The following is a 27,459-nucleotide window of genomic DNA, read 5'->3' as shown; positions in this document are numbered from 1 at the left end:
ATTAAAATTACAGACTGATCATTTCTTTGTCAGTGGGCAAACGTACAAAATCAGCAGGGGATCAAATAATTTTTTCCCCTCATGTTTTCCAGAATTTTCTAGTGGTAGAAACAGTACAGCATGTACCAGCTTGCAGAGTCAAAACTCTCCAAAAGCCTTGCCAGAGAGTAAGGCTCAAACACCACAGCCCAAACATCATTCTGTGGTGCAGACAAACCTGGCAGCTAAGTCTAACAGCGGAAAACCTTCGCTCCACCCTCCTAAACCAGTCACTCAAAGAACAATGGAAAACTCTACAATAGGTGTGTATTCCAGCATTGCTTTTCTAAAAGCCAATTATAACTGTCAGACATGCATAAAAATGTGATTTGTAATCTTATTGTGTTAATGAAAGCTATATATAAAACGGTCTATTGACAACTTTAGATCATATTCAAGTATAAATGTATTTTTCTATCCTCAATACTGTTTGGCTGGAAACGTGTAAATGATTAAAGATAAGCTACCCTTTAAAACACGAATAAAGTTGGCTAAAAACATCCACCCATCCAGCTTTATTCCTAATCAGGGTCACAGGGATCTGCTGAAGCTTATCCCAGCACACGTTGGGCGAAAGGCAGGGGTACACCCTGGACAGGTCGCCAGTCCATCGCAGGGCCACATATAGACAGACAACCGCACACACTCACACTCACTCCTGTGCACAATTTAGAATTACCAATTTGGACTGTGGGAGGAAACCAGAGTACCCGGAGTAAACCCACGCAAGCTCCATACAGAAAGGCCCCTGCCTGTTCGAACCCGGGATTTAAGCTCAGGACCTTCTTGCTGTGAGGCAACAGAGCTAACCACTAAGACACTGTGCTGCCCTTGGCTAAAAACAATTAAACCATTAGTTCTGTCTCAGAGATCGTAGCATTTCATATTTCTAATTGTCCAAATATAGCTGCCTTAGAATCTCTAGAGTCAGCCATAGCAGGTTTATGCGAAAAATCAGACAGAAGAAAACACATCAGGCTAGTGTAAATTTTTTTGATGCTTTTCCTGAACCCAGGCTCTTATGACTGAATTTGTGGCATACGTAGACAAGAGTTTTGATGCATTTCCATGTATTGAGTAATCAATTAAATCTGGGGTTTTGTTTTGTTTTGTTTTGTTTCCTCAAAATTTACTTATAATGACAGATGAGTCTAGGCATTATAGGTAAAGCACAGAACGGTACAGAACAGCTGTCGGGATGTTCATTAAAGCTTTATGCCAAATGTATTAAAAGTAAAAGTCTAAAAGTGTATACAGCAATTTCAGAGATACAGCTACCTATTTAGGAAAGTATGTTTGGTATTATTTTGAGAAAACCTGAGTTAATGAGTTATATACTATACTATGCAATACTATTTTTTTTATTTTATGCCTGGGTAAGGTGATTAGGACTACCTAAGGACAGTTTCGTTGAGACAATTCTTGTTCTTGTAATAATTATAGTTTTAAATTCACAATAATTTGTCACACATTTAAAATTTCATTATGGTTCAACTGCACTGATTATTTTACACACCAGCACATGGTTGTTCTTTAATTAATGAATACATCTATGGTAATTTTATTGCCTACACAGTGAACTCCCCCAATCATACTGACTTGAAGTACATCACCAAGCATAGAACAGAGGCAGATGCTGTGGTTGGTGAGTATTTGGTTTTATACTTGTTCTATCACTGTTCATAAATCTGGACCATTCCTTTTCATTTTTTTTCTGAGGTGTGTTCATTTGCCACAGGTCTGAGTACAGTGATTGAGTGCAGAAGTGAAGGTCAGGCTTCAGTGTACTTATGTGTGTCCTGCTCCACCAAACTCGACCATGGCCTCATCAACTACCACCTGGTGAAGTTTGGCCACAGATACAGTTACTTGGTGAGTCCCAGTGGGTTGGAGAAAAAGTCAATGTTTATTATTATACTAATACTATTATATTATTAAGCTAATTGAGGCACACCCTGATCTAGACCCCTGAATGAAGCTGAGCCCACTAGTCATTCTTCAATTTTCATGTGATGTCGAAGTGTTTAATCTCTGTCATTTTGAAGCCCAAATAGGGGACTGAGTGCATGGGTGTAATTGATTATGTACTTCAGTAAAAAGATTCATCTTCATTTATACTGATAAACAAACTTCTTAATGTAATTCATTACACACAATGCATCTTTGACAATCATCAGTTCAATGGATTCCTCCTGTCATAGTGCCACATAGCTATGTTGGCTAACTAGCTTAATTATGGGGAAGTTCATCTTTGTAGTCTGGGTTAGTTAGCAGACATGGAATTTTCTCCTCCAAACAATATACCCTGTGATTTTTATCCGGCTGGACATGAAGAGCTGATAGGATTCCAGTGGACTGTAAGTTTATGTGGACTCAGCTTTGTTGAGAACTATTTATTTTTTGTATTCTATTTTATTGTTTTTTATTTTTAATTTTAAAAAAAGGTGAGTAAGGTGAATAATTTTACCTATTTTTTCACCTTTGTTTGCTTTGTGCAGTGACATATTTAGTGACAAATAGGGTTTGCAGCTGCATGTCCTTGACTATGAAGCCAAATTAATATCACGGAGACTACACAGCATTCTTCAGATATGAGGAACATTTATACAGTTGAAAAGAGAGCTTACGCTGTAACATTGTTTAGCTGTAGCATTCTATGCAGTTCTACTTAACGAACATAGTTTTACATAGTATATAATTGTAATATTTTATAATGAGAATAAATCTGTCATCTATTCCATTTTAAAACCTAAACGCAGAATAGAGGTGAGCCAAAGTATTTGGATGTTCTGTGCTAGTGGAATATTTTCTTTAATTGTTTTTTATAAATGATGAGAGAGGACTAGATATTGTGATTTTTAAATTATTTTAATTCATCAGTACAGCTTGTTTCAACAGGCCGCCAAATGAAAAATGCAAATTATATAGTATCACAGCTCAATCCACAAATTTGTGTTTTCAACAGAGAAGCCGTTACCCCTATATGTTTGAGTACTGGTCTGATTCTGATAGTAAACATGAGAATTCCAAGAAGCTAATGGAATTTGCTCACAAAGTGGAGATGGCCAATGAGGATGAGCCTGGTCAGCTACAGGTAAATGACACACTACTTATAGTAGCTTGCAGAAGTGGACCACATACTCCTCACTAGACTTTAGAGGTAGACCACACAGTAGTCATATTTTTAGATTATTATTGTTAGTGGTATCAGTGTCAATCTGCTGTTTTGTCTTGACTGTTGTAGGTGATAAAACTGAACTGTGATGACCTGACAGAAATAAAAGCGATGTCCTATGATAAAGGTAACTGCATTGACACTTTATGTACAGACATTGCTTGTTTTCATGTGTTCCATTTCTAATCATTTCTTTGTTCTCTTAGCCATCATACACTTGCAGAAAATCAGAAGAGAGCAAAATCTTTGTGCTCTCAAAACTTGCATTACTCCCAAGATCAAAAAAAGTGAGCATTCTATAATTGCCATATTGGCTATATATATATATATATATATATATATATATATATATATATATATATATATATATATATATATATATATATATATATATATATATATATATAAAAGATACTTTAATATTGTCATGTACATAGTCTGTATACTTATTTTTTTTAACCTGATGAATGCTATATTTTGAGTGGATCAGATGAAAGTCTGTCTAAAAATTAATTGAGTTACATTTATCTTTTACTAGATTTGATAAAACAGGAGAGAATTGAAATAGACGTAACGACCCAATGTTCACTGGAGCAACCAGGTATGAGTAAGTTATGAGATACCTCAAATTAAACTAGTCATTTAAAAAATATTTTTTTTAAAACCCTGTGCTTTTCTGTTCTTTTCTAGTTTTACATGGACCAAAGAAAGTTTTAAAGCGCAGAGCTGTTCAACAAGATTTACTATTTCAGTCCATTCCAGGGAAAAAACAATGCTCTGATGTCCCATCCAGCCATTTCAAACAGTTCCCTCCCATAGAGAATAACCAGGAACCATCAGATTGCACAGTAAAGCAAAGCAAGATCTCAGGTAGTGATTCAGACAGTGTTACACAGTTCCAGCAGGAGTCTTCTATTTTGACCACAGCCAATCCAAATAGATCTTCGTATTCGGCAACAGTTCCTGACATTTCGAAAACTTCTCTGCAGTCTAAAAGTGTAGACCACAGTTCTCAGACTCATAAAAGAACTACTTCCATGCATAAAACTGTGCTCAAAAACTGTGAAAAAAAGGAATCTTCATCCTCCATTACTGCACAGCAGCAAAAGGACTCCAGTGTGAACACCAATACAGTTAGTACTCTCTCTTCCATGAAGGGCCAAGAAATTGGTCGGGTGTCTGAAAAAAGACCTCTGGTGAAAAAGAGCTCATGTGAGAATGCCTGGAATTATGAAAACCGACAGTTTAGCCCTGAAACACCCAGTATGTCTAATAAAAACCCAGTAGCTGAAAATTCGACTGAGACTGTGGCTATGAAGCAGCAAGGCACTGCATACTCAGTGAACGATTACAATGAAGTGCTTAATCCTCGCTCTAACTGGACAAATCCTGATAAATATCTGGTCTCCAGTCATGGCGCAGCAACTTCTGTCACTACTTATGTGACACCTGAATATGCAATAACTCATCAATATGCCGTGTATAAGCATCCCGATTACCCTTCAGATATTGCTGCATCCAATACAGCCATGAATTATGAATCGGTTGCCCCAGGTATTTCTACAAATGCTACAGACTTAATAAATGCAAATTCTGCGCACACATCGCATACAGTTTATCCAGGTTTACCAGTTTATCAACAGGTTCACCAGCCAGTTCAATCATTCAAGGACCCTGAGATATATTCAGCCTATTATGCATGCTATCCTTACAATCAGGCTCTTCACATTAACCAAACAGCAGCAGATGATGAAAATGTCACTTCCACACCTGCACTTGAACATGGTGTGTACCCACTGGCTAGCTGGCCACAAGTAAGTCCCGTTCTGACATCCTGTACCAAGAAATTTTGTATATGGGGAAACTGAGTAATAAATAATGAACCATATATCTAATACTTTGAATTGAATCTATTTTTGACACAAATTCTATGAATTATGTGAATAATGTGTTGCTAGTGTTATTAGATAATCTTCTGATGTTATCAGTGTTGTATTGTTGTTCAGACAGTTTATTGGTTACAATATGCCCTATGTCACTCTATTACAGAAAAAGAACTGAAGAAGAAACTGCCAAAGGACTTCATAGATGCTGTCAAAAAGCAAAGTGAATAGCCAAAACATTCACATATTTTTTAAAAGAATTACCTACTTTTTCAGTTCTAAGTCATTTATATGGGGTCTTGTAGTTCTATTCTTAGTTCATTAGTCTGAATAACTGTATCATGGCCAGCTGTCACAAATTCAGTGAATATTAGTAATACATGTGTGATGTTCTGTAAAATTTTCTGTAAATGTCTTTTATTGGCCAGATGTGCCTTTGTTTTTGTTTTATTAGAGACAAGACTGCTTTGATTTTTTTAAATAGTTTTACCAAGAATGTATTTACCAAGACTTGAATGTATATTATTTTGCAGTCATATTTGGAGATTTGTATGCTTTGGTGAAGCCTTTTTTCCTATTTTATTTGTGCAGATATATTTTGCTAAATAAATTCTCAAATTTGTGTATCGTTATTTTAAGGCTGCATGTGCTGAGAATGTGAAGATTACAGGTAAAAGTAGCTATGCAAGTTTATGGAATATATACTAATTTCAGGATTTGTTCTAGAGCACTGGTTTTACATTAAGACTAAAGTACTACAAGGGACAGGCCTAATGTACATAATGCATAATGTACACCTTTTTGCATAAGATTGTATCTTCAAAAAAAAGTTGATGGGTGTGGGGTCCCCCCCCCCTTTGAAATTTTAGTGTTTTGTACAATAAACTTAACTATGCCATTTCTAAAATACTAGTAGGTCTTTCTAGACCTTAGGGTTTGACCTTACCCTTAACACTGATAGAAACCTTCAATTTAGAGAGCTAAATTGTTTACATAAAAAAAGCTTAGTATAAACCTGACTAGATTAGTGTTTTATTGAATGCTGAGAATGTATACCTCTAATAATTATTTATCTTATACAGCACACCAGAGTTATCAGCTTGCTGTTGTTACCTTTAAAAAGAGCATATTCTGATCTGATTTGATTTTTTTTTTTCTTCTAAAAACGTGGCGTTAACTTTGTGAGTAAAACAGAAATAGTCTGGCTGCACACACCAGCTATATTTATAGGTTCACCGTCCATTTTATTAGGCACACCTGCACATTCTGTGCAGTAATTCATTCACTAACAGTGCAAGGCATGAAATCATGGAGGAAAAGGTGAGTGTATGTTTACACACCTAATTACTCACTGTCCTGAACTGAACCACAAACTGTACATTATGCACCTTAACACTCAGGTTGGCACAGGACTTGTTAAAAACACAAGTTTTTGCCTTTAAACATTTAGTATTTGGTATTTTTTGTATTTATTGCATGCTTTATTACTATGTTTTGGATACTGCTGGAAGTTGTAAATGTCCCACTGGGATGAATTATCTATCTATCTATCTATCTATCTATGTTAATGTTTAGGTCACTAGAAGGGTTGTTTGAGAAATAAAATAATAATTGTCCACTTTCTGGCCTATACTCATTAGCTGAATGAAATGAAACGTGAACCCAGTGGTCAGTCGTCACAGCAAATCAAATGACCACACCTGGGTTATCCGTAGAACAAATAACTGTTACTGAACTTTTAACTGTTAACTTGTAACTGAAGTAGTACTTCATTTTACCAGACGATGGTGCAAATACGCCTTAAACATCATGTCAAATGGTTCCACTAAATGTTTAAAGTGGCAGTATATAAATATGCTTACAGGAACTTTGCTTTGCACTTCCATATACTAGTGTATAGGACATGGGGGTTAACCTGAATGCTTTATCCAAGGACAGTTCGCTTTAATGTGAACTCAGAAAGAATTGTTCTTGCTGAGAAATGCCACGAGAATCACTTTTTTAGACGTCAGCGGTGAAATAAAGTGTAAACTTCACTGTCGGTTTCTAAATCGTTGGCATATTTGCATTTTAAAACCGATAAGTAGGGCTTTACGCAAATCCCGTTCATAAACCAAGGTAGAGTTTGAAATAGTTTTTGTGCGCGAGGAGACCGTTTTGTGTCAGCTGTACCAACCGACATGTTCTTTCAAGTTTAAGCTAGCTAGCTAACAAAATAATTTGTCGTCCACTATTTGAGCTAACAACAAGCTATAAATATACTTCCTATATTGATTAAATATCTATATTGAGATCTAAAACGGAAATGAGCGTACTTGGTAAGTTTCAGCGCAAAAAAAAAAACCGTTAGCTAGTTATTAGGTTACAAAAAAAACTAGCTAATCGCTTGAAAGATTTTGGTAGATTTTTCTGCTAGTCATTATATATATATATATATATATATATATATATATGTTGTACATATACACTGTTCAGGCATAACATTATGACCACCTGCCTAATATTGTGTTGGTCCCCCTTTTGCTGCCGAAACAGCCCTGACCCATTATGCCCTGTGTATTCTGAGACCTTTCTATAAGAACCAGCATTAACCTCTTCAGCAATTTGAGCAACAGTAGCTCGTCTGTTGGATCGGATCACACGGGTCAGCCTTCAGTCCCCATGTGCATCAGTGAGCCTTGGCCGCCCATGACCCTGTCGCTGGTTCACCACTGTTCCTTCCTTGGACCACTTTTGATAGATACTGACCACTGCAGACCGGGAACACCCCACAAGAGCTGCAGTTTTGGAGATGTTCTGATCCAGTGGTCTAGCCATCACAATTTGGTCCTTGTTAAACTCGATCAAATCCTTACGCTTGCCCATTTTTCCTGTTTCTAACACATCAACTTTGAGGATAAAATGTTCACTTGCTGCCTAATATATCCCACCCACTACCAGGTGCCATGATGAGGAGATAATCAGTGTTATTCACTTCACCTCTCACTGCTCATAATGTTGCCTGATCGGTGTATATATATATTGGAACATGTCACTACTAAAACATAGGGCTATAGTATAAATGTTTTTGTATTATAGTAGTAATAGTAGTGTTTTTTGACTCTATAATGCAGGCATCATAAAATAAACATATATAACAAAATGCATAACTTTAAATACAAAAAAAAATACTATACTACATAAAATCTTCTATCAGAGTCATCCTTCAATGTTGAAGATGTCTTCAGGTTTCTGCAGGCTCCTGGTAAGTTTTATTTTGATCAGGATAATAACAGTCTTTTAATAGTTTATTAGGTGAATATGGATGAAAAATATCTACACATCAGTAAATTCATGAGTATGTTCCTATATAGTAAGATATCTACACCATTGAAACATTGTATTAGGTAAACCTACCTTACATATGGGTCGTTTCGATCCATGGGTCCCCACAGATCATCTTGGCCTCGCTTGCTGCCTTCCACAATGATGTTTAAGTTCCCTGATCTCTTCTTCTATGTTATTTTGACATTTCCTTTTCTGCTTGATCCAAGTTAGATGTGCTGCTATGTTTAAGTAAGCCTTGCAATTATGCTGTCTCATATCCTCCCCGCTTCATCACTGGCGTTCCAATGCTGTTGTTTACCATAGACTAGATCACACTGCGCTAACAGCCCACCACTGTCATATCACAGTAACCTGGCTTGCCACCCACACTGTTTTCCCCTTGCCTTAGTGCATATCCTGGGCCCTGAGCCTTTAAGCGTTTCATTGCCTTTTCTCTTGGTGCCTGCAAAGCTTTATTTAAGATTACATAGTCACACGATATGCACCTCACTCAGCTGTAACTTCTAATGTTTTCTCTTTTTCTATGTCCAGTCTCAGTGTGGTTATTATACTAGCACGCTAATATTAATGGTTCTGCATGATTATTATAAAGGTTCTACTTGATTATTATAGACTTGTATTAATCAAAGCCAGCTATTTAATCAATAGCTAAATAATTTTGATAGATAGATACTACTTTTAGGCAGAATATTGCTAAATTAAAACTAAGTATATCACTTTTATGCCAATTCAAAGCTAGGTATATAATTTCTCTCTGACAGTCTAGCATAACCATTCACCACCACCACCATGAATAATGTGCCTAACTGTCAGTGTCTGTCATTAAAGCCCAGTAACCTGAGTATCAACATGATGTAATGTTTGTTTTTAGTATGAATGCTGTATGTATGCTGTGTCATTGTGACACTGAAAGATAACTGTATTTCTCAGGAAATCCATAATAATTCAGATTTTTCTTCTAACAGTCAAAGAGAAAGGTGTGAAAATAGAGGAGTTGTTAAGTAATCTCAGAAAGTTACAACAAGGTCAGTGTATGTACCCAAATCATTATAATTTTTACATACGTCTGGCACAAGACTAGCACCTCTTGGTGAAAGTTGTATTGTATAAGCATTCCTTTAATATTTTGACCTTAAAGAAACATTCATTCCATGTATCTGTTCCACGGGCAGTCAAGCTAGTTCTTGAAGAGGAAGTGAAGAAGGCCCTTGTTCTGAGAAATACTTTACGTGATGAAGAGAATGCATGTAAGTATTGTTGTATAAATATTCAGACTAGTGGAATATTTTAGAATATGCACAGTTAAAGTATGCAATCTATAACCAATACATATGACCAGTTTATGTACCCCTTCTACAGTGACTGCTGAGGTCTTAAAGCTACAGGGAATTTTGAATGAAAAAGAAGGTATAGTAAACTGTACCATATCCAAGCACCTTTGCAGCCATAAACAACATCCATTGCTATTCAGTAGCCTATGTTTATGTTTATGATGATACCTTGTGGCCTTGCCCAATGACTCCTGAGATAGGTACAGGCTCCCCGTGACCCGAGTGTAGATTGGATAAGCGATACAGACAATGAAATGAAAAATGATACCTTGTGCATTAATATACACTATATTGCCAAAAGTATTCACTCACCTGCCTTGACTCGCATATGAACTTAAGTGACATCCCATTCCTAATCTATAGGGTTCAATATGACGTCGGTCCACCCTTTGCAGCTATAACAGCTTCAACTCTTCTGGGAAGGCTGTCCACAAGGTTTAGGAGTGTGTTTATGGGAATTTTTGACCATTCTTCCAGAAGCGCATTTGTGAGGTCACACACTGATGTTGGACAAGAAGGCCTGGCTCTCAGTCTCCGCTCTAATTCATCCCAAAGGTGTTCTATCGGGTTGAGGTCAGGACTCTGTGCAGGCCAGTCAAGTTCATCCACACCAGACTCTGTCATCCATGTCTTTATGGACCTTGCTTTGTGCACTGGTGCACAGTCATGTTGGAAGAGGAAGGGGCCAGCTCCAAACTGTTCCCACAAAGTTGGGAGCATGGAATTGTCCAAAATGTCTTGGTATGCTGAAGCATTCAGAGTTCCTTTCACTAGAACTAAGGGGCCAAGCCCAGCTCCTGAAAAACAACCCCACACCATAATCCCCCCTCCACCAAACTTTACACTTGGCACAATGCAGTCAGACAAGTACCGTTCTCCTGGCAACCGCCAAACCCAGACTCGTCCATCAGATTGCCAGATGGAGAAGCGCGATTCGTCACTCCAGAGAACGCGTCTCCACTGCTCTAGAGTCCAGTGGCGGCGTGCTTTACACCACTGCATCCGACGCTTTGCATTGCACTTGGTGATGTATGGCTTGGATGCAGCTGCTGGGCCATGGAAACCCATTCCATGAAGCTCTCTGCGCACTGTTCTTGAGCTAATCTGAAGGCCACATGAAGTTTGGAGGTCTGTAGCGATTGACTCTGCAGAAAGTTGGCGACCTCTTCGCACTATGCACCTCAGCATCCGCTGACCCCGTTCGGTCAGTTTATGTGGCCTACCACTTCGTGGCTGAGTTGCTGTCGTTCCCAAACACTTCCACGTTCTTATAATACAGCTGACAGTTGACTGTGGAATATTTAGGAGCGAGGAAATTTCACGACTGGATTTGTTGCACAGGTGGCATCCTATCACAGTTCCACGCTGGAATTCACTGAGCTCCTGAGAGCGACCCATTCTTTCACAAATGTTTGTAAAAACAGTCTGCATGCCTAGGTGCTTGATTTTATACACCTGTGGCCATGGAAGTGATTGGAACACCTGATTCTGATTATTTGGATGGGTGAGCGAATACTTTTGGCAATATAGAGTATTATGGAATTAGTTATTTGTGATACTGCCCTTATGTATACTGGAATCCCATGTTTTTATTAATATATTTTTATAGAGAAACTCAGATCTCTTCAGTTTAAATGTGTGGACCTAGAACAAGAGTCACAGAAGTGAGTAAAAATTTCAAAATATAACATAAAACACATTAATTTTTTTCCTTTTCTAGTGTATCATATTCATTTATGCTTAAAGCATGTGCCCAATTTTCTCTAAAGATTCCTAACATGATGCCTATACAAGGTGATAGCTTGTATATATGCAATTTTTTTGCATCAGATTTACTCTCCAGTCCAAATTTTCTTGGATTATTTTAGTTTTTTAGGATTTATACTCAAACCCTATAAGACAAATAATAAAGGGTATATTATGATACAATATGTTATTATCCTGCACTCTGGGAGATTTTGGCTGAAGTTTAATAGTAAGTAAATCCAAGCCCAGTTTTGTAAACACATAACATAATAATTGGTGAGGATTAAAAATAGACATTAAACCAGCAGATTATTTATCGTTTGTCATTTAGTAGTTAGTTTAATTTACTGATGGGTTTTATGTTTGTTTCTATAGTGTAATGTATAGCAGTATAGCAGTCTTTAGTACATACTTCCTGTATAAATACTTTCTACATCCTTTACTACATACATTGTGTTCACTTAGGAGCTTAGCTATTTGTGCTCTTATGATCAGTTTTACATCAATGGAAAACAAATTCTGTGAATAAAGTGAGCCAAGTAATATTAGTACTCTTTACCTTATTGAGGGACGATGAACGGTAGTCACAATAATTGTGTTATTTGCATCCAGTGTGGTCTTTGTGTGTTTGTAGATGTTTTTACTGTCCTTGAATCTTCAACAACTTTTTTGTGCTCAGTGTATTACTCACACACCACCTGCCAGACTAACGTAATTATGTTTGCACATAGAACTCTGGAAAGGACTGTTATTAAATGTCACTCATAATGACAGCTGTTGGCTGCTTTATTGTGGTAATATCCCACCTCTGTCCATGCAGGCAGTCTGAGCTAAGACAACAGAAAGAGGAACTTGTACAGCAGTACTGCTGTCAGATTCAGGAAACCAAACTGAGACACAGGAAAATTCGGTATACCTTGTATTATGAATCTTTTGAACACATTTTGTTAAAACGGAGGAATTATTAACATCAATATTAGTATCTGTATAAGTTTCAAGCTACTCTGTAGCTGCATGGGACATTGATTACAACTAATACTCTCCTAGGATGAAGTTTGAAAATCAACTGCTGCAGCTGATTGGACAGCATAAGAATTTATACACTATGTTTGTAAGAGGGCTCTAAAGAACAGTAACACAGAAACATTACACTATCAAGCCTAATATTTCTTCATACAGTTACACAATATTGTATGACTTAATGTTTTAAAAATTTCTTGCATCTATATTCTATTCTGTTCATCTATATTGATCATCAGACTCCAGAGAGACTTCCTACTGAGGTACAATCTGCTGAATACACCACAGAGCAGTTGCTGAAAGCTGGTATGTAAATGTTTGTATTCTACAGTATCTGAATCAATTTTAGATGCCCTCCGCTTTTATATGATATATGTGTCTCCGATAATGCCAATGTAGAGAAGCAGAAGATGGAGCAGCTGGCAAATTTGCAGGTAGAGCTGAGTAATATCCAGAGCACAAATATGCATCAGGATGCTGTGACACAGATGCATTGGTGAACCTTTTGTTACATGTTTCACATACCTGAGATACACACACACATACATTTCACATACCTGTCAATGATAAGATCTCTTCTGAGAAAAATGTATATTACTCGCACAGTGACGCTGTACAGACTGGAATAACATTACAGTGTGTCACTTATCAATATTGTTTTTGTTTGTTTGTTTCATTTTGTTTTGGAATTGTTTGTTGTTTTTTATCCTCTGTTTGTTCTTCATATGACAATTTTTGGAGTAGAATTTGAAGTTCTGGATAAACACCAAAAAAAAAATTAAAGTAAATGGTACAAACTACCTTTTCAGAATTTCAGTTTTTATTTGTTAACATAATACAAAATTTACAATATCTTCACCAAATTTTACAGTGAAGATAAAAGTATAATCAACATAGTATCAATAGTAAAATGTAATCATACCTTTTTTTTTTTTTTTTTATCAAACATCTAATATTTTACAGCCTGCACCTGATTAGATGCACTGGGAGTTCTTTGGTCTTTAACAGTACCGGTTTGTTTGGTACAATAATAATAAGACTGACGAAATAAAGCCTAGGCCCAGTCCTGCGACTACATTCATCTAACCATGTATGATTAAATTCAGCTTGTTTTGCAGGGTTATCTTCACAAATGCAAGATTTGACTCATATAGAGTACATTGTCTTCCAAAGGTAATGAGACAGTGAAGTCAAAAACTACTACTATTTATAATATACTAAATAAGTATTCTCAAAAATACACACACACAAAAAAAAAGAAATATCATATTCTAAAATTTTCTTTACAATTTTGACTTGACTATCCTACCATTTTGGGAGAACAATGTAGGTCCTAAATAATCCTCAGTGAATATCCTCAGATTTGTTTTGTTATTGTTTTTATGATCAGAACGTCTGCCCTCAGTTATTTCTAGCATGTCTTCCAGCATAATAGTTACCTTGACTGTCTTAACAAACCTCAAAACTTTCTTTTCCTTACATTCTTTTTCTCTCTTGCTCCTGTTAGGATTTTCCACTCACTTTCTCACTCTCATACCTTCCCATTCTACATTTTCATGTTGCTTTGTTTGTCTTTTGAAGCTGAGTTTTTCTCCCCCTCAACCAACCCTGTTTGGAGTCTTTAATACATGTATTTCATTGGCACAGCTAAACCACAGGTGTGGTTGCAGCATGATGTTTCTTGAAGTAGAGTGTACTTTTTGTGAGGTTTTTTTTTCCCCACTTAATGACATACTTTCGTCTAGGCATGTCAGTCCACTTTACACACCTGAGAGTGGCGTAGTACTGAAAAGTCACAAACACTGAACTCTGCACAAACTGACACGTGTACAAATCATAAAACTTCTTAAAATTCAAACACTTTTTTTGGCCAGTTGTGTTTACATATACAGCAGGTACAATGTCTATTGTTTTTGTTATAAGGCAGTGTGCGCAGAAACCTTTTAAGGGCAAAGTGAGATAACCGCAGGCCCAGATTGGCACAGTCTGAGGAATATTCCTTTCACTTTAGTCAGACTCCTCAGATTTGAGGTTGTGTTTTTCCTATGCTCTTTTTCAGAGTTTATCACGTCAGTTGCTGGCACTTTTTTGAGGTCCCAGACCTTTTCGTAGACTTTATGCCCGCTCTGCCATGTTTTCTTATCCAAGGTTATTCCCCATCTGTTGAGAGGTGGAAGGACAGGCATGTAAGTTGAACAAGGTCTTTCTAATATCTCATCAGACTACAGATTTTTTACTACAGAACTAAAACGTAAGCCTACATGGTTTGGGATGTAATATAAAATGGCACTGATAAAATACTAAACCTGATCTAGTCTGATTATAGTAACTGACAGATGTTTGTTAACATGCAGTAAAACATTTATTGTGGTAGACTAAAACAATGGGAATAAATATACAAAAACATAAATATACACAGAATGCTATAGTTTTCTCATCTGCTACATAAACTACAATATGAATAATATTGTTCTTTTGTCAAATGCACTTGTCACTATTCTTGACATTATCAGACTACCTCAAAACGACTGTAGACCTTCTTCTCTTTTCTCATACTCTCTATCCTCTTCAGTAGGCTGTCCCGCTCCTGAGGGTTGGCTTGAGTTCGGTTGAACCGGTTTTTATTTTGGAATCGCTGGAATGGTTCACGGTCAAGGTTTGAAACGTGACCTCCTTTATCTCCTTCCGCATTTCCAGTCTCGTCAGCTTGCTTAGCCAGCTCCTGTCTGTTCTTCTGGCTATTTGCAGAGATTTGCTCAAGGATTACCTTAGTGTCATCCCTGAGGTTGCTGCTGTATAGTACAGTAGAGGTAGAGGACTGATACCGAGAGGGACTTGGCTTATTGCTTGATTTGGAATTGTCACTTGCTGATGTTGAATCTGGAGTTTCTTTCGCTTTTAGGGAGGAGTCTTCTGATACTTCAGGGACAGTTTTCATTTGCTTTTCCTCTGCAGTACCTGACCCTCCTGCATTCTTTTTCTCTCCTTTGGGCCCAAGAAATCCTTTTAGTCTCTGTGTTTGCTTCTTCAGAAAATCAAGAGCCTTTGTGTCTTTGCCTTCTGAGCCTACAACATTGAGGGACAAGTTGGAGCCCTGTCGACTTAAGCTAGAACTTTCCTTGGACTCTGTTTGTGGCATGCCTGATGAGCTGAGGCTTCGAGACTTTTTAAGTTCACTTTTTTCAGCATCTGTTGCATCTGTGAGAATATCTTCACCGCAAGACGTGTGACGTGTGTGAGAACTTTTGAAAGGTTTTAGTGAAAACTTAGGTGAAGGAAAGGGTTTTGGTGTCTTTTGTTCCTTAGCCTCTTTCTTTGCTGCATCTGTAGACTCCTCCATCCTCACAGAACTATCCTTGTCCACAGTTGGTTTTGCAGCAGAATCTATTTGTACCTTTGTTGTTGCTGTTGTTGTTGTTGTTGATGTTGTAGAGAGGGTATCTGCAGGAGTAACTGAAACAGAGGGAACAGTGGCTGCTGCTGTACTTGGTTGGTTATCAGATATATCTGCCTTTTTTGAAAGTGGCTCTTGACTTTTATTTAAAGCTTCCTCTATTTTTGAGTTCTTTCTCTTTATGGACAGTTCTTTAAAGTACTGCAGACGGCTTGCCGGATCATTCATGTCCACGAAGGGCTTTTGCTCTTTTGCAAATGAAGGCTCTGTTTGTTTTTTAGTGTCTTTTTCTTTAAGTACAGTATTCTTAGATTCCTCTTTCATTTCTTTAGCAGGATCCTCCTCTGTTTTAGAAGATACCTCTTCTTGTATTAACTCTTTACCATCTTTTTCATCTATCTTTTTATGCTTATTCCAGTCGAAAGGCTCCCTAGAAAATGACCTCCTCTTTTCTAAAATCTCTGCTACAATTGAAGAGGTTCTAATTGAGTTGTTCTCTTCATCTTCTTGTAGCTTCTCCCCAGGAACTGCAGAACTGTGTTGCTCTAACTTAGAGGAGCTGAAGATGAGAGAGGAGCGTAACCGTGAGCTCCTCTGCAGCACTGGGTTGATGCGGCTCCGGAATGATTCGTGTTTGGTGATGCTGATATCCTTTGAATTTCTTGCATCCTTCAAATCCTTCTCCTTTTCACTATCTGTTTCTGCTGATGTGAGTGTTATATGTGTAATGTCTGAGCTCTTTTGAGAATCCGTTCCTGAAGAAGCCTGATCACTGATTACATCTTTTATTTGCTTCTTGTCTGGTAAAATAGGTTTACCAAAGCGAGGTCGTAAATCAAATTTAGGTTTAGTAGGTATGGCAGGTGGTTCTTGTGTGTTAATGCGAAGCCCTGGACCCTCTGGGTTGTACTGTCTGCTTTCAGGTTGTGCTTGTGGCTCATCAAAAGCGTCTGGGCCCAAAGGTTGTTGCAAGCCCTCTTCCCCAGCATTTTCATAAGTACTAAGGTAGGAGTTGATCCTCCAGCTACGCAATCCCTGCTTAACACTTGGGTCTTGGGGCTGTCTTGCCTGCTCTCCACTAGGGAACATTTGTTTATTGTCTGGAGGATGAAGTTGAGTGGGTGAGCTCTGACAGGCGTATGCATGACTGAGTGTTGGCCGTTTTTGGTTTGGTTGACCAAAATGAGCCGCACCATGATGAAGCCTGCTGTCTGGATCATGGCCAAGATCTTCAGAGGATAAGACATTGTGAGTTTCTGGTGCTTCTAGTTCAAGTTGATACATAGGGTCAGGGTATTGATCCAGCTGGTAAAAACCAGAACTTCTGTCATAGCGTCCACTTTCTGATACTGGATTATCACTGTGATAGAACTGTTGTTCTCTCTGATAGTGTGCTTCCATCTCATCCAAGTTGTTCATAACACGTTGCTTCATGTACTGTCGAGAAGAGGAGTAGCTCTCACGGGTGCCTTCAGCATAGCTATGTCTTTTATATGTGTTCATTTCTAACTGACGTGAAGCAATCATTGGCCTGCCTTGCTCCAAGAAAGACTGCTGCATTCTCATCTGATGTGAAGTGAATTTGCCAACATGCAAACCTCCTGTCTCAAGGGACTGGCGGAAAGGGTCATCTCTTCTGAATGACAGACCTGTATCAAGCCTTTCTCCTCCAAATGGATATCCCAAAAGCTCAGAATTCCGAAACAATCCTCGAGTACTCCTCAGAGATTGTGACCTTTTTATTCCAAACTGGTTGCTTAAGAAACTACTAGAACTGTCAGGTGGCATTGGCACCAGGGAATTTTCAACAACAAGGGGCTGGGATTGAGCAAAGAGAATGCGAAATTCCTCATCAAATGTGGCCACAAGTTCCCCCAAAAACATATGAGCTATGCAGCGGTGTATCTTCTCAAACGACCACATAAAACTGGAGAAAGAAACAACAGTTTCAGAAATTAGAATAGTGGCGTATTAATTTTGCCTGAATTGCCTGTTTTTTATGTTTTTAAGCAGATTTAGAAGTGTAGAGTTCTAAACTCACCTATAATTCCCACTGAGCACTGCTCTACAGTCAACTAGAAGGAAGCGGTCCATCACCTGTCCCTTAAATGACTTTCCTGTGCGACAGAAATACGTAATGCCAGCAACAGTCCTCACCCGCATCATCTGTAACACAATCAACAGGAAACCATTGCACAGTATGTATATATTTGAATGATTAGACAATATTGCATTGTTTTATATGAGTAATTTCTTATTACAGGAAGGTAACTGAGTCTTACATGAACCATATCCAGGTTAACTTTGCAGCTTGACACCATGGAAACAAAGTGATGGGAATTGTGTTCATCCAGTAGAATATAAACAGGCACATGTCGTTGAGCAGCATCAAGCAGATCAGAAAATATATCAACATCAGTGAACATATCCATTACCACTGCAACGACCTGTTGGATGAAGGGAATTAGAATTTGATATCAGTTTTTCTGAAACATGTGATGGATGCAGAATATCTCTACACCTTGTATATTAATGTACTAACCTGCTGTGCAGATTTAATGAGCCGCCTGGCCTGTTCCTTAATGCTGGGCATTTCAGGGTCTGCAGGGTTTACAAGTGTTGTAACTTCAGTGGGACCAACAAAACTGTGCTGTTGCAGCGGCCAACCAAGCTCCAATCCTGGTGCATCTAAGTCAGAGTGCAGTGGCCAGTATGTGTCTGATGAGCCATCCTGATCCATTTCATAGTATGTCAGTTCTGGTACAGATGCAACACTTTGTGGCACCTGTACATTATTTTTAATGTGGTCAATCTCCGTCCTTGACAGGAAATCAACAACATTAGCATTTTGCAGAAAGTTATAGTATCCATCAAGATCCTTTTCCACCAGCGCATCTATCGCCAGTCTGTACTCTTCCCGATAATGTGGTGGCAGATAATTAGGATCCAGAGGGTTGTCTCCCACTGAAGAACACTGGGAGCGATGGGCCATGATGGAGCAGGGGGCACAATCTGCATAAAGAGAATACATTTCACACAATGTTCCCTTATATGCTTTATATACTGTCCTTATTGTCACTATTGATGATACTTGACCAAACATCAAAAACTAAGTTGCACACAACTATAGACATGCAGGTTTTTATTTCAGAAAGGGCTGTCCCAGAACATAAATTCCTATTGGTTGTGCGATTCGCCAGTTATAGCTCCAGTATGTTATTTGCGGCCTGTCTGTGAATTTGTACATTTATTTGTAATGTGTGTTGCCATGGAAACTCAGGCTTAGGGTTTTTGCGTGACTCATCGTGGGCAAAGGAAGGAGGGAGGCAAATGAAGGAAAAGTTTTTGACACAAAGGCAGTTTTCTGTGGCAATGCCGTGTTATTCAGAGTAGCTCATCCTTAAGACAGACGGTCTGTTTACGGACACATGAGTATGAAGTTTCACTGATTTTCACATGTCATTAAATTGCAATGTCTCAACTTTTGTTTGACTGAACCGTCACATTTCAGCTTCATTTACACAGTTCACATTAGTTCCTTTACAATTCATGTCTTTTTCTAATGCAAATAGACACATATTCCTTTAAGATCTGAAACCTAATGATCTCAATAGGAAATCATCTACATAAAATGTCCCAGCAAGCATGCACAAGCCTGGGCATGAGGCACTCACCATTTCCTATTGTTTCAGCACTGAGGTTTAGTTCAGGTATGCTGCAGTGCTCAGAAAACAGCAAAATGAAAAGTGCTTTCTAACTAGTGGGGATTTTATCTTTTAATTAATCAATTAATTAACCCTCATGTTGAGTATGACCAGTGCTAATACGCCTAGCTCTGTTTGCTAAAGCTCTTTACTATCTAGATCATTTTATTCACAATAAAACAAATTAACCGTATACATAGAAAACGTATTAAAAACAAGGGGAAAAGTCTCAGTGTAAGTCATGCATTCTGAACAGCACATAGTTCCTGAAACCTGTCTGCTGCTGTAAAACACGCCCTTTATGTAAAAACAGAAATGAATATACAGCCAAAAGCTAGCAACCATCATGTGTCTCTTATGGCAAGAAACAACAATCAAAAGATTTAATCCCAAATGTGAGATGTAACTGCTATATAAAATATAAAAATGTTGTGTTGGCTCTTTGGTCTGCCTTGTACTTGTTTCTGGTGTTTTGCTGCACTTTTATCATTGTCGGTTTGCTTAAATGGATTGTATTTTATCTAACTCATCTGCTGCTTTGGATAGAGGTGTCTGTGAAAGGTAAATATTGAAAGGTTTCGGTACGATTCCACAGTGTGAACGTTGCGTGAAGAGGAGCCACAAAAGTGTTTTTCTCCACGGCAGCGTACTAACTAAATATCATGAATAGCTTGTGTTTTCATGTTATTACAGTTTTAATTGATAAGTATTATGGTGAGACCATTTTTTGAAATTAATGTCATTTTTTTAAGATCTAATCTCACATAACTCAGTTATTTTCATGGCCTGACCCACTACACTGCACAGTGCAGGGTGTTGGGAAACACTGAGTAAAAGGTTATTGCTTAGGCCCTGAGGGTTTACTTAATGTTCTTCCCAAGAATCCTCATATTACTGCCATATAATATGCATAAAACTGTTCGCATGTTCAACTCAAGCTAGTAATTTAATTAACAAAATGCCTACAGAGCCTTTGTATTCAAATGCATTTAAAGTAAGAAACCTGCAAGGTGATACTATACTATTACTTTTATAATGAATATATAGATATAACTGCGGACATTACAAGATGTTTTACTACCTGTTCCGAATACTGAGATGAATAATAAGTGTACTTTTTATTCATTCATTCCCATTCATAAAAAGCTGTATCATTACTTAGAGAGGTTTAAAGACATATTAAATATTTTCATAGTGACTTCATAGTAAAAATGAACCGGCTGGTTGATTCCAGATATTGATGCTTTTCTTTCTGAAAAAGGAAGGAGACTCTCTTGACTCACTAATATGTTCTTGCTTCACAAGAACAGAAAGGAATTAAGATAAGGCTTTTTATTTACAGGAAAATCATTCTCCCTTAGTCAAAGGAAGTAACACCTAAAAAAAAGTTTTTTGTTTGTTTGCTTGTTTTCTTTTAAGATCTAGCATTGTACTGCTGTCTATAACACTAAGGCGCAGGTACAATGCATATAAAAAGACTACACACCCTTGTTAAAATGGTGGCTATTAAAAAATTAAACGAAGATAAATCATGTCAGAACTTTTGTCCACCCTCATTGTGAAATTGCAGTGTAAAAAAATTTTTACAAAATTGAAAAAGCAAAATAGGTAAAAATGTAAAAGTTGCATTAACTTGGTTTTACCCCTGAACTAATATTTTGTTGTACTTTTTGATTTTATTGCACCTCTTTTTGGGTAAAAGTAAATGTGGCACATCTTGCCTTGGCTACAATTTCCCACTCTTTCTTGCAAACCATTCAAAATGTAAAGGCATCCTCTGGGCTCTGACTAGGTCATTCAATAACCTGTGTATGCTCTGGGTCACTGTTGTGCTAAAAGGTAAAATTCCTTTAAGGGTCTGCACTAATGTCAACTGGAATCTGTAGCTATTTATGATTCCCTCCACCTTAATAAAAGCCCCAGTTCTTCAGCCTTGCTGGTAAGGGTTTTTTTTTTTTTATACCAATTTTGTTGGTATGTCCTGTTTATAGGTTTCAGATCTGCTTTCACTTTAACATGGTTGCCATGGCCTGTTTTTTTATTTTTTTATTTATTCTCATGTGTTATTACGATATAATAATGCACAAATACATGCATATTTATATATGAAATGTAATTAATCGTATCGTATCAAACAATAATTTATTTTGCATTACAGTTAGCTGTGGGGTACAGAGTTTCTAATATGAATGATGATAAGATCATATTTTCTCAATGACACTACTAATATCACTGTTTTTTAATTTTTGATATTATGATATTTACTTCTTCATCGTTGCCACATTTCTCCTAACACCAAAGTTCTGTGGTAAAAATTTAACCATGTTTTCTGGCATATTAGTCATTTCCTCTGTACTGCATAAACACGTGCCAGAAAGAAAGAAAGAAAGAAAGAAAGAAAGAAAGAAAAACAAGTAAATCTCATAACAGACTTGCCTAGTCTTGTATTGTTACTAAATTATATAGAAATAAACTACATTTAAAATATTAGCAGACTTTTAATTTGTCTTTCACTTTTTGAATATCTTCCTTTTTTAAAGATAAAAACTAAGCTGCTATGCTGCTTTTTAATTTTTTCCACTTTAGCACACAATGCCATCTTACAGACTTGACAAGCTAGCATTGCCTAGGGTAAAATCAGGCGAAGGCCTGTTATTTCTAAATACCTTCCTTGTTTTCTTTGACTTTCCTTCACCCATTGGAAATCATTGAGTATAACAGTGCAGACCTATGTCAGTTTTGTAAGATTTGTTTTGGCATTACATATATTAATAAATCTTACTATGTTAGTCTTTAGTCGCTCAGCAATGGGCAAATACTACAAAAGATCCACGAACATACATTCAGAAAATACATTCAGCAGGCAATGTGAAACTATACTGACATCTGAACCCTAACTTTTAAAATGCATCTCATTGTTATATAATGCATTAGTATTGCTTAATGAGACTAATAAAGATCCAAATATCTAACCCTAACAGATAAGACAAGACTAGGCATGATATCTTGCAATGCAACATTGATGCAATGCCTTAAATAAACTCATACTCGGTCTGAAAATTCGACAGAGGTTAGGTGTGACCTACAATCTGATTTATAATGCCAAAATCTCTATCTGTAACCAATATTTTCTATGAAGGCACAGTATTGTTGTTAAACTATATCAAAAGTTTAAGTTATATTACATGTCTTGAATTGGTTTCAAAGTAAACTTTCTAATAAAAAAAAACTGTAGAAAACTACATGTATTTCTTATACAACAGAGTTCAACTTGATTTAAGTCTGCTTTATCTTCCATTACAATACACGCTGTGTGGACTGATGAGCCCTACCTTCAGCAAAGCAGGAAAACATGGACAGAAGTTGGATTTTTCTTGTCCAGAGAGTATAGTAGCGTTCACTATGCTTTCTAATAAATGTAAATGACCACAGCCCGACAGCATCTTGACTAGCAATTAGTGTGGAGTGTATGCTGACCTAAATAGTACACAGCTTTTTTTTTCCAAGCCCAAAGTTGTGTCTCATTTTATTTTATCTACAACTTGAAGGTGATCGAGCGGAAGCAGCAGGACTTTGTTTCTTACCTTTGATTCCTTAATAAGGCGCTTGTGTGTAGTCGCCGCTAAAATAACTTGATGTTCAGGCCGGGAAGACTCGTTTCTCCCCCAGTCCACCGACTGTGGTATGGCGCCGCGTCACATTCCTGGTCTCCACCCTTCCCTGTTCAGATTTAAGGCCAAAACTAGTCCCGGCGAAACCTGTTAGCGCTCCGTCCTGCTCGCCTGTGTGCAGGCAACAGCGCTCAGTGTGAAGAGGAACTGCTCTCCTTCTCCTTTTAACTCCTCCCAACTTTCCCAGAGCGTCAACGCTCAAAAACTGGCTTTCAACAGACAAACTGAAGCCTTAAACCATCCAAACCCTCCCCTCAAACAACATGGAAAGGTGCAGTTTGTTCCTCGAGGGTAGGAGTACTCCTAGTTTACTTTCAAAGTGTGCTTAATAGTGTGTTTCCTAAAAGTACTCCATATCCCAGACTGCACTGCTTTCTAACTTCCTTTGTTATCTGATAGTACAAAGATAAATGGTGGACTGTGGAGAAAACACACATACACACACACACACACACACTGAAAATGCTATATACACAAGAACATATTCCATCCTCTACTTTTAAGCCCCTGAATCTTTGTGTCATTTGTGCCTGTGCTATACTTTTACTTTTACAATACTACCCCTCACCCTTCATAAATACACACACCCTACACCGCTTTTATTTCTGTGCTTGCTAATATGTTAAGAAAGTAAGACAATGGAGTAAGACAGGACATTTACTCACACCCTGACCAATAAAATTTTACAGAGATTCTCTTGCACTCTTTCATAATCCCTATCAGCAAATGTACTTCTTGTCTCTGAGAGACTCATAAAGTGATTGATCAATTTGAGCAGACCTATTCGGACATGTCTAAAATGTATTCCGAACATATTTGTGTACACACACACACACAGACACACACACACAAGCTTGTGTCACCTAGCAACATCTAACAGGTAAGGGAGGGGGATGAGGAAGGGTGCGGCCTTTGAAGGAATGTGCCAGTGCAAGTAAAGGAGTGACACACGCACACACCACACCCAGTGCTCACTCATTCTTTGCTTACTGACAGACAACCTTTATTCTGTGTACACAAACTGTCAAGTTAAACTTTCGCACAGTGGTACAAAATCATTATACTGAATATATTGTATCTGCATGCATATGAAATACGCATAACTGAAATACGCACACACACGCGCACACATACACACACACAAACACATGTTCACGTGTTGTTTTTTAAAGCTTGGTGGTTGTGACATGTACCTATGGTGAAAATATGAGCCTAGACTTGACAGCCAGGAAATAAAAATTCCAGCCTGAGGACAAAACCTTTACCTGATCAACTAAGTTGTTTGGTGTGTGTTTGGAAAAAGTAAGATGTTCTGTTCTTCTTCAAGCAGATTTACTTACAAACATATAAGTAAGGAATATGTCTTTAAGCATATATTGGTGTTCTGTTCCTAAACCTGACTCAATAATAACGTCTCAAAAGTTTGAGAAATCTACAGTAAAGCCTTTAGAGAATGAAGCTTTGAATTTTTTTTAAACTGAATTATCTATTTGGACTCTGACCAGGCTGTAAAAGTGTGTCCTCCCTGTCTTTTGTCCCAGACTTCATGTAATGGTCCCACCCACACTCCTCTTCCTGTTGTAACTGTACACCTGTGTATTATGTGACATGCAGGTCACTCTCTCCTCAACAGACTGGTAGACTGTTTGAATGCAAAAGCTGAGACGAGCCTTAAGTGTCTTAGTTCTTGCTTTCGGATGCTCGTGTAGTTTGCTATTAAAGTCATCATCCTTGTTTAAGAGACAGGTAAATCCATCTCATTATTTTGGATCAATCCATTTGTCTGTCTCTTTTTGAAGCATGCAGATGAACGCAATTACATCATCATGTCATATATAGCCGCAAATATGCTTCAGGTCCCCTTAATCCCATTCCAGGCATTCCACTTATCAACCAGTTTATGCTAATAAGCATTATATTATATTCATTATGTCTATGCCAGATGTAAGGATGTCTAATTCGGAGTCCTTGTGTACTTGGGAACATTTGCCAAATTCAGGCAACTTTCAGACTGGAACAAAACATTTCAGTATAAAGCATTTCCGTTACTGAAAGCACTCACAGCACATAAAACTTCGACTGCTTCCCTGCCAGGACACTCCTAAATGGAAATTTGAAGTTAAAACCTGTTTATTTTTATGCAAATAATAATGATAACTGACTACATTAACACAGGAAAGATGATTTAAAGTAGAATTAAAAATCACTTACAACAGGATAAATCATAACAGCCAGAAGTTATTTTACATTAAAAAATAAGAGCAGCTGTCTTGCCTGGTTCAGGTTTGTAACAAGATCTAATTACTCAGTAAATGATGAATAATTAAATAATTACCATGCACATGTTTAAAGTGGGTTCAAGATTTGCATTATTCCTGCCCATTTTCACAAAGCTCCACCCCCCACGATCTACGATGGCCCACCGAGTAGTGTATGTAAAATGACTGTGGGGATAGAAGCACACACAAACACAAGCACTCCGCACCGGAAGTCAATTTTCCAAATGGGTTTTTTCAGCAACTTAACACACTTTTCCTAAGGCCATGGCTTAACTGGGTTAGACTCTTTTAAATAATTAATGGACCATACCTCCTTTTTTTGTATGCATGTTAGGATGGGATAGGATGTAGTTTAAGGTCTTAATTATTATTATTTAACTGCTAACCAGTTAAACCTGCCATTATGTCTCTCATCTCATTCTGCACTATCACATCACAGTGGCAGGAGTGTCACAGTCCCTGTTTTACCTGTTGTTTAGCAGTCTAAACCTAATCAGACACTATAACAACAGGTGGTGAGGCAGGAGTGTCCACAACACTGACATAATGCCTTGTAGATTATTTTAGATCTGCTCATCATGAATGGACAGGTACAACAGGTCCTCAGAAGCACAACAGAGAAGAATGTAGTGATTATTCTGTGGAATTAAAGTATTATGAGATGTCTTTGTGCATGCATGATGATACATTCATATGATGCAGCCACCTCACAGCTCCTGGGTGTCTAACTTCATATGATCTTCCTGTGTCAATGTGGGTTCCCTTTGGGTTATCTGGATCCCTCCCTCTGGACAAAAACACTTCAGAAGGTGGACTGGCTATGATAAATTGCCCCTAGGCCCTGTGTGCCCTGTGAAAGACTGGAGTACCCTGCAGCTTCATGTTTTCAGGATAGGCAGTGAATGATTGATGTACCGTGTAAAATCACCTCATATGGTTAAATTAAAATGATATCTATGTACAGCATTTCTATACAGGGTCTTGCAAATATATTACAATCCAAATAAAAGTCATCAGATTCGTGGCCAAAGCACACTTGTGCAGATTGTTCCTTATTCATAGTATTTTTTTTTTATTGCAAATCAATATGCTCTGAAAATACAAAAACTTGATAGAACCACCTTTTGCTGCAAAAATAATAACTGTCACCCATTCTTCCTAGACACATTTACAAATTAGCAATGCATATCTGTCTGAATTTCTGTATATTTCTGCAAAGCTGCTTCGTGACAATGTACAAATAAAACTGGTTTGAGTTGAATTGAAATACTGAACCAATTTCACTGATAGTATTTGCTCTATAATCTGAGTATCAAGTTCAAACCCGGGTGATATCCATTCAAGTCTTAAAGACAAATGTGTCCGTGCTCTCCGGATAGGAAAGATGCCATTGTTCTCTCTCCTTACATTGTGAGCTCATGTGTGCGGAAGAGGTGCATATAGTGTGAGGAAGTTGCCCCTTTCCTCTCAGTGTTGCATTCATGCAGCAGCTGGAAAAGATGCGGTGTCAAATGCTTCATGTGTCTCGGAGGAATTACGTGACAGACGTCACCTTCCCTAACAGGTCATGTGATAGGATTCTATTAACTGCAGAGAATTGGCAAATGACCAAAATGGGAGAACCATAGGGTTAAATGTGGCATACAAGATGTAGCTCTTCTGTACAAATTAAATTTATTTTGAGAGAGTTATTTAGGTCTAAAGGGTTAAAGGGTTCAAATAGAATTTAGGAGGTGGCAATCACCAGCTTTAATGAACATTAACAATGGAGCAACATTACCTTTCATGTTGTATTTAGGTGTGACAACAATAGTCCTCTTCTTTTCATATTTAACATACAACATAACATGATCTTCTGCCAGATTCTTTCTCAAAGATATGACCCAGTTA

General features: G+C 37.7%; 3 protein-coding genes across 7 annotated transcripts in view; 2 read left to right on the top strand and 1 right to left on the bottom strand.

Moving 5' to 3' along the window:
* si:ch211-199g17.2 (uncharacterized) overlaps positions 1-5,719 on the top strand; it is a 56,370-nt gene extending 50,651 nt beyond the window's left edge. For 4 of the 5 annotated variants that reach the window (XM_058377664.1, XM_058377665.1, XM_058377661.1 and 1 more), the window contains 8 exons: positions 93-302; positions 1,616-1,684; positions 1,778-1,911; positions 3,005-3,133; positions 3,284-3,341; positions 3,421-3,501; positions 3,753-3,815; positions 3,905-5,719. In XM_058377664.1, coding sequence (XP_058233647.1) covers positions 93-302; positions 1,616-1,684; positions 1,778-1,911; positions 3,005-3,133; positions 3,284-3,341; positions 3,421-3,501; positions 3,753-3,815; positions 3,905-5,082 — 1,922 coding nt within the window. In that variant the 3' untranslated portion in view covers positions 5,083-5,719. The remainder of the gene's footprint in view (positions 1-92; positions 303-1,615; positions 1,685-1,777; positions 1,912-3,004; positions 3,134-3,283; positions 3,342-3,420; positions 3,502-3,752; positions 3,816-3,904) is intronic. The other variant, XM_058377666.1, reaches the window with a different exon arrangement.
* A 1,683-nt stretch (positions 5,720-7,402) lies between these two features.
* si:ch211-199g17.9 (uncharacterized protein LOC108180085 homolog) lies at positions 7,403-13,068 on the top strand. The gene is made up of 8 exons (XM_058378201.1): positions 7,403-7,415; positions 9,390-9,449; positions 9,597-9,671; positions 9,784-9,856; positions 12,322-12,411; positions 12,549-12,612; positions 12,761-12,827; positions 12,921-13,068. Exons 1-8 carry the CDS (start codon positions 7,403-7,405, stop codon positions 13,019-13,021), a joined length of 543 nt encoding a protein of 180 aa, XP_058234184.1. The 3' UTR covers positions 13,022-13,068.
* A 255-nt stretch (positions 13,069-13,323) lies between these two features.
* Positions 13,324-23,491, bottom strand: fam83hb (family with sequence similarity 83 member Hb). The gene is made up of 6 exons (XM_058377682.1): positions 23,204-23,491; positions 18,458-18,927; positions 18,198-18,362; positions 17,957-18,081; positions 15,040-17,842; positions 13,324-14,681 (listed from the first exon to the last, which is right to left on the bottom strand). Exons 2-6 carry the CDS (start codon positions 18,905-18,907, stop codon positions 14,661-14,663), a joined length of 3,564 nt encoding a protein of 1,187 aa, XP_058233665.1. The 5' UTR covers positions 18,908-18,927; positions 23,204-23,491; the 3' UTR covers positions 13,324-14,660.
* Positions 23,492-27,459: the final 3,968 nt, after the last annotated feature.

This window comes from Hemibagrus wyckioides, linkage group LG24 (genome assembly GCF_019097595.1).
Source record: "Hemibagrus wyckioides isolate EC202008001 linkage group LG24, SWU_Hwy_1.0, whole genome shotgun sequence".
Lineage (NCBI taxonomy): Eukaryota > Metazoa > Chordata > Actinopteri > Siluriformes > Bagridae > Hemibagrus > Hemibagrus wyckioides.
The sequence above is the reverse complement of the archived record's forward strand: the minus strand, read 5'-3'. Positions and strand labels throughout refer to the sequence as shown.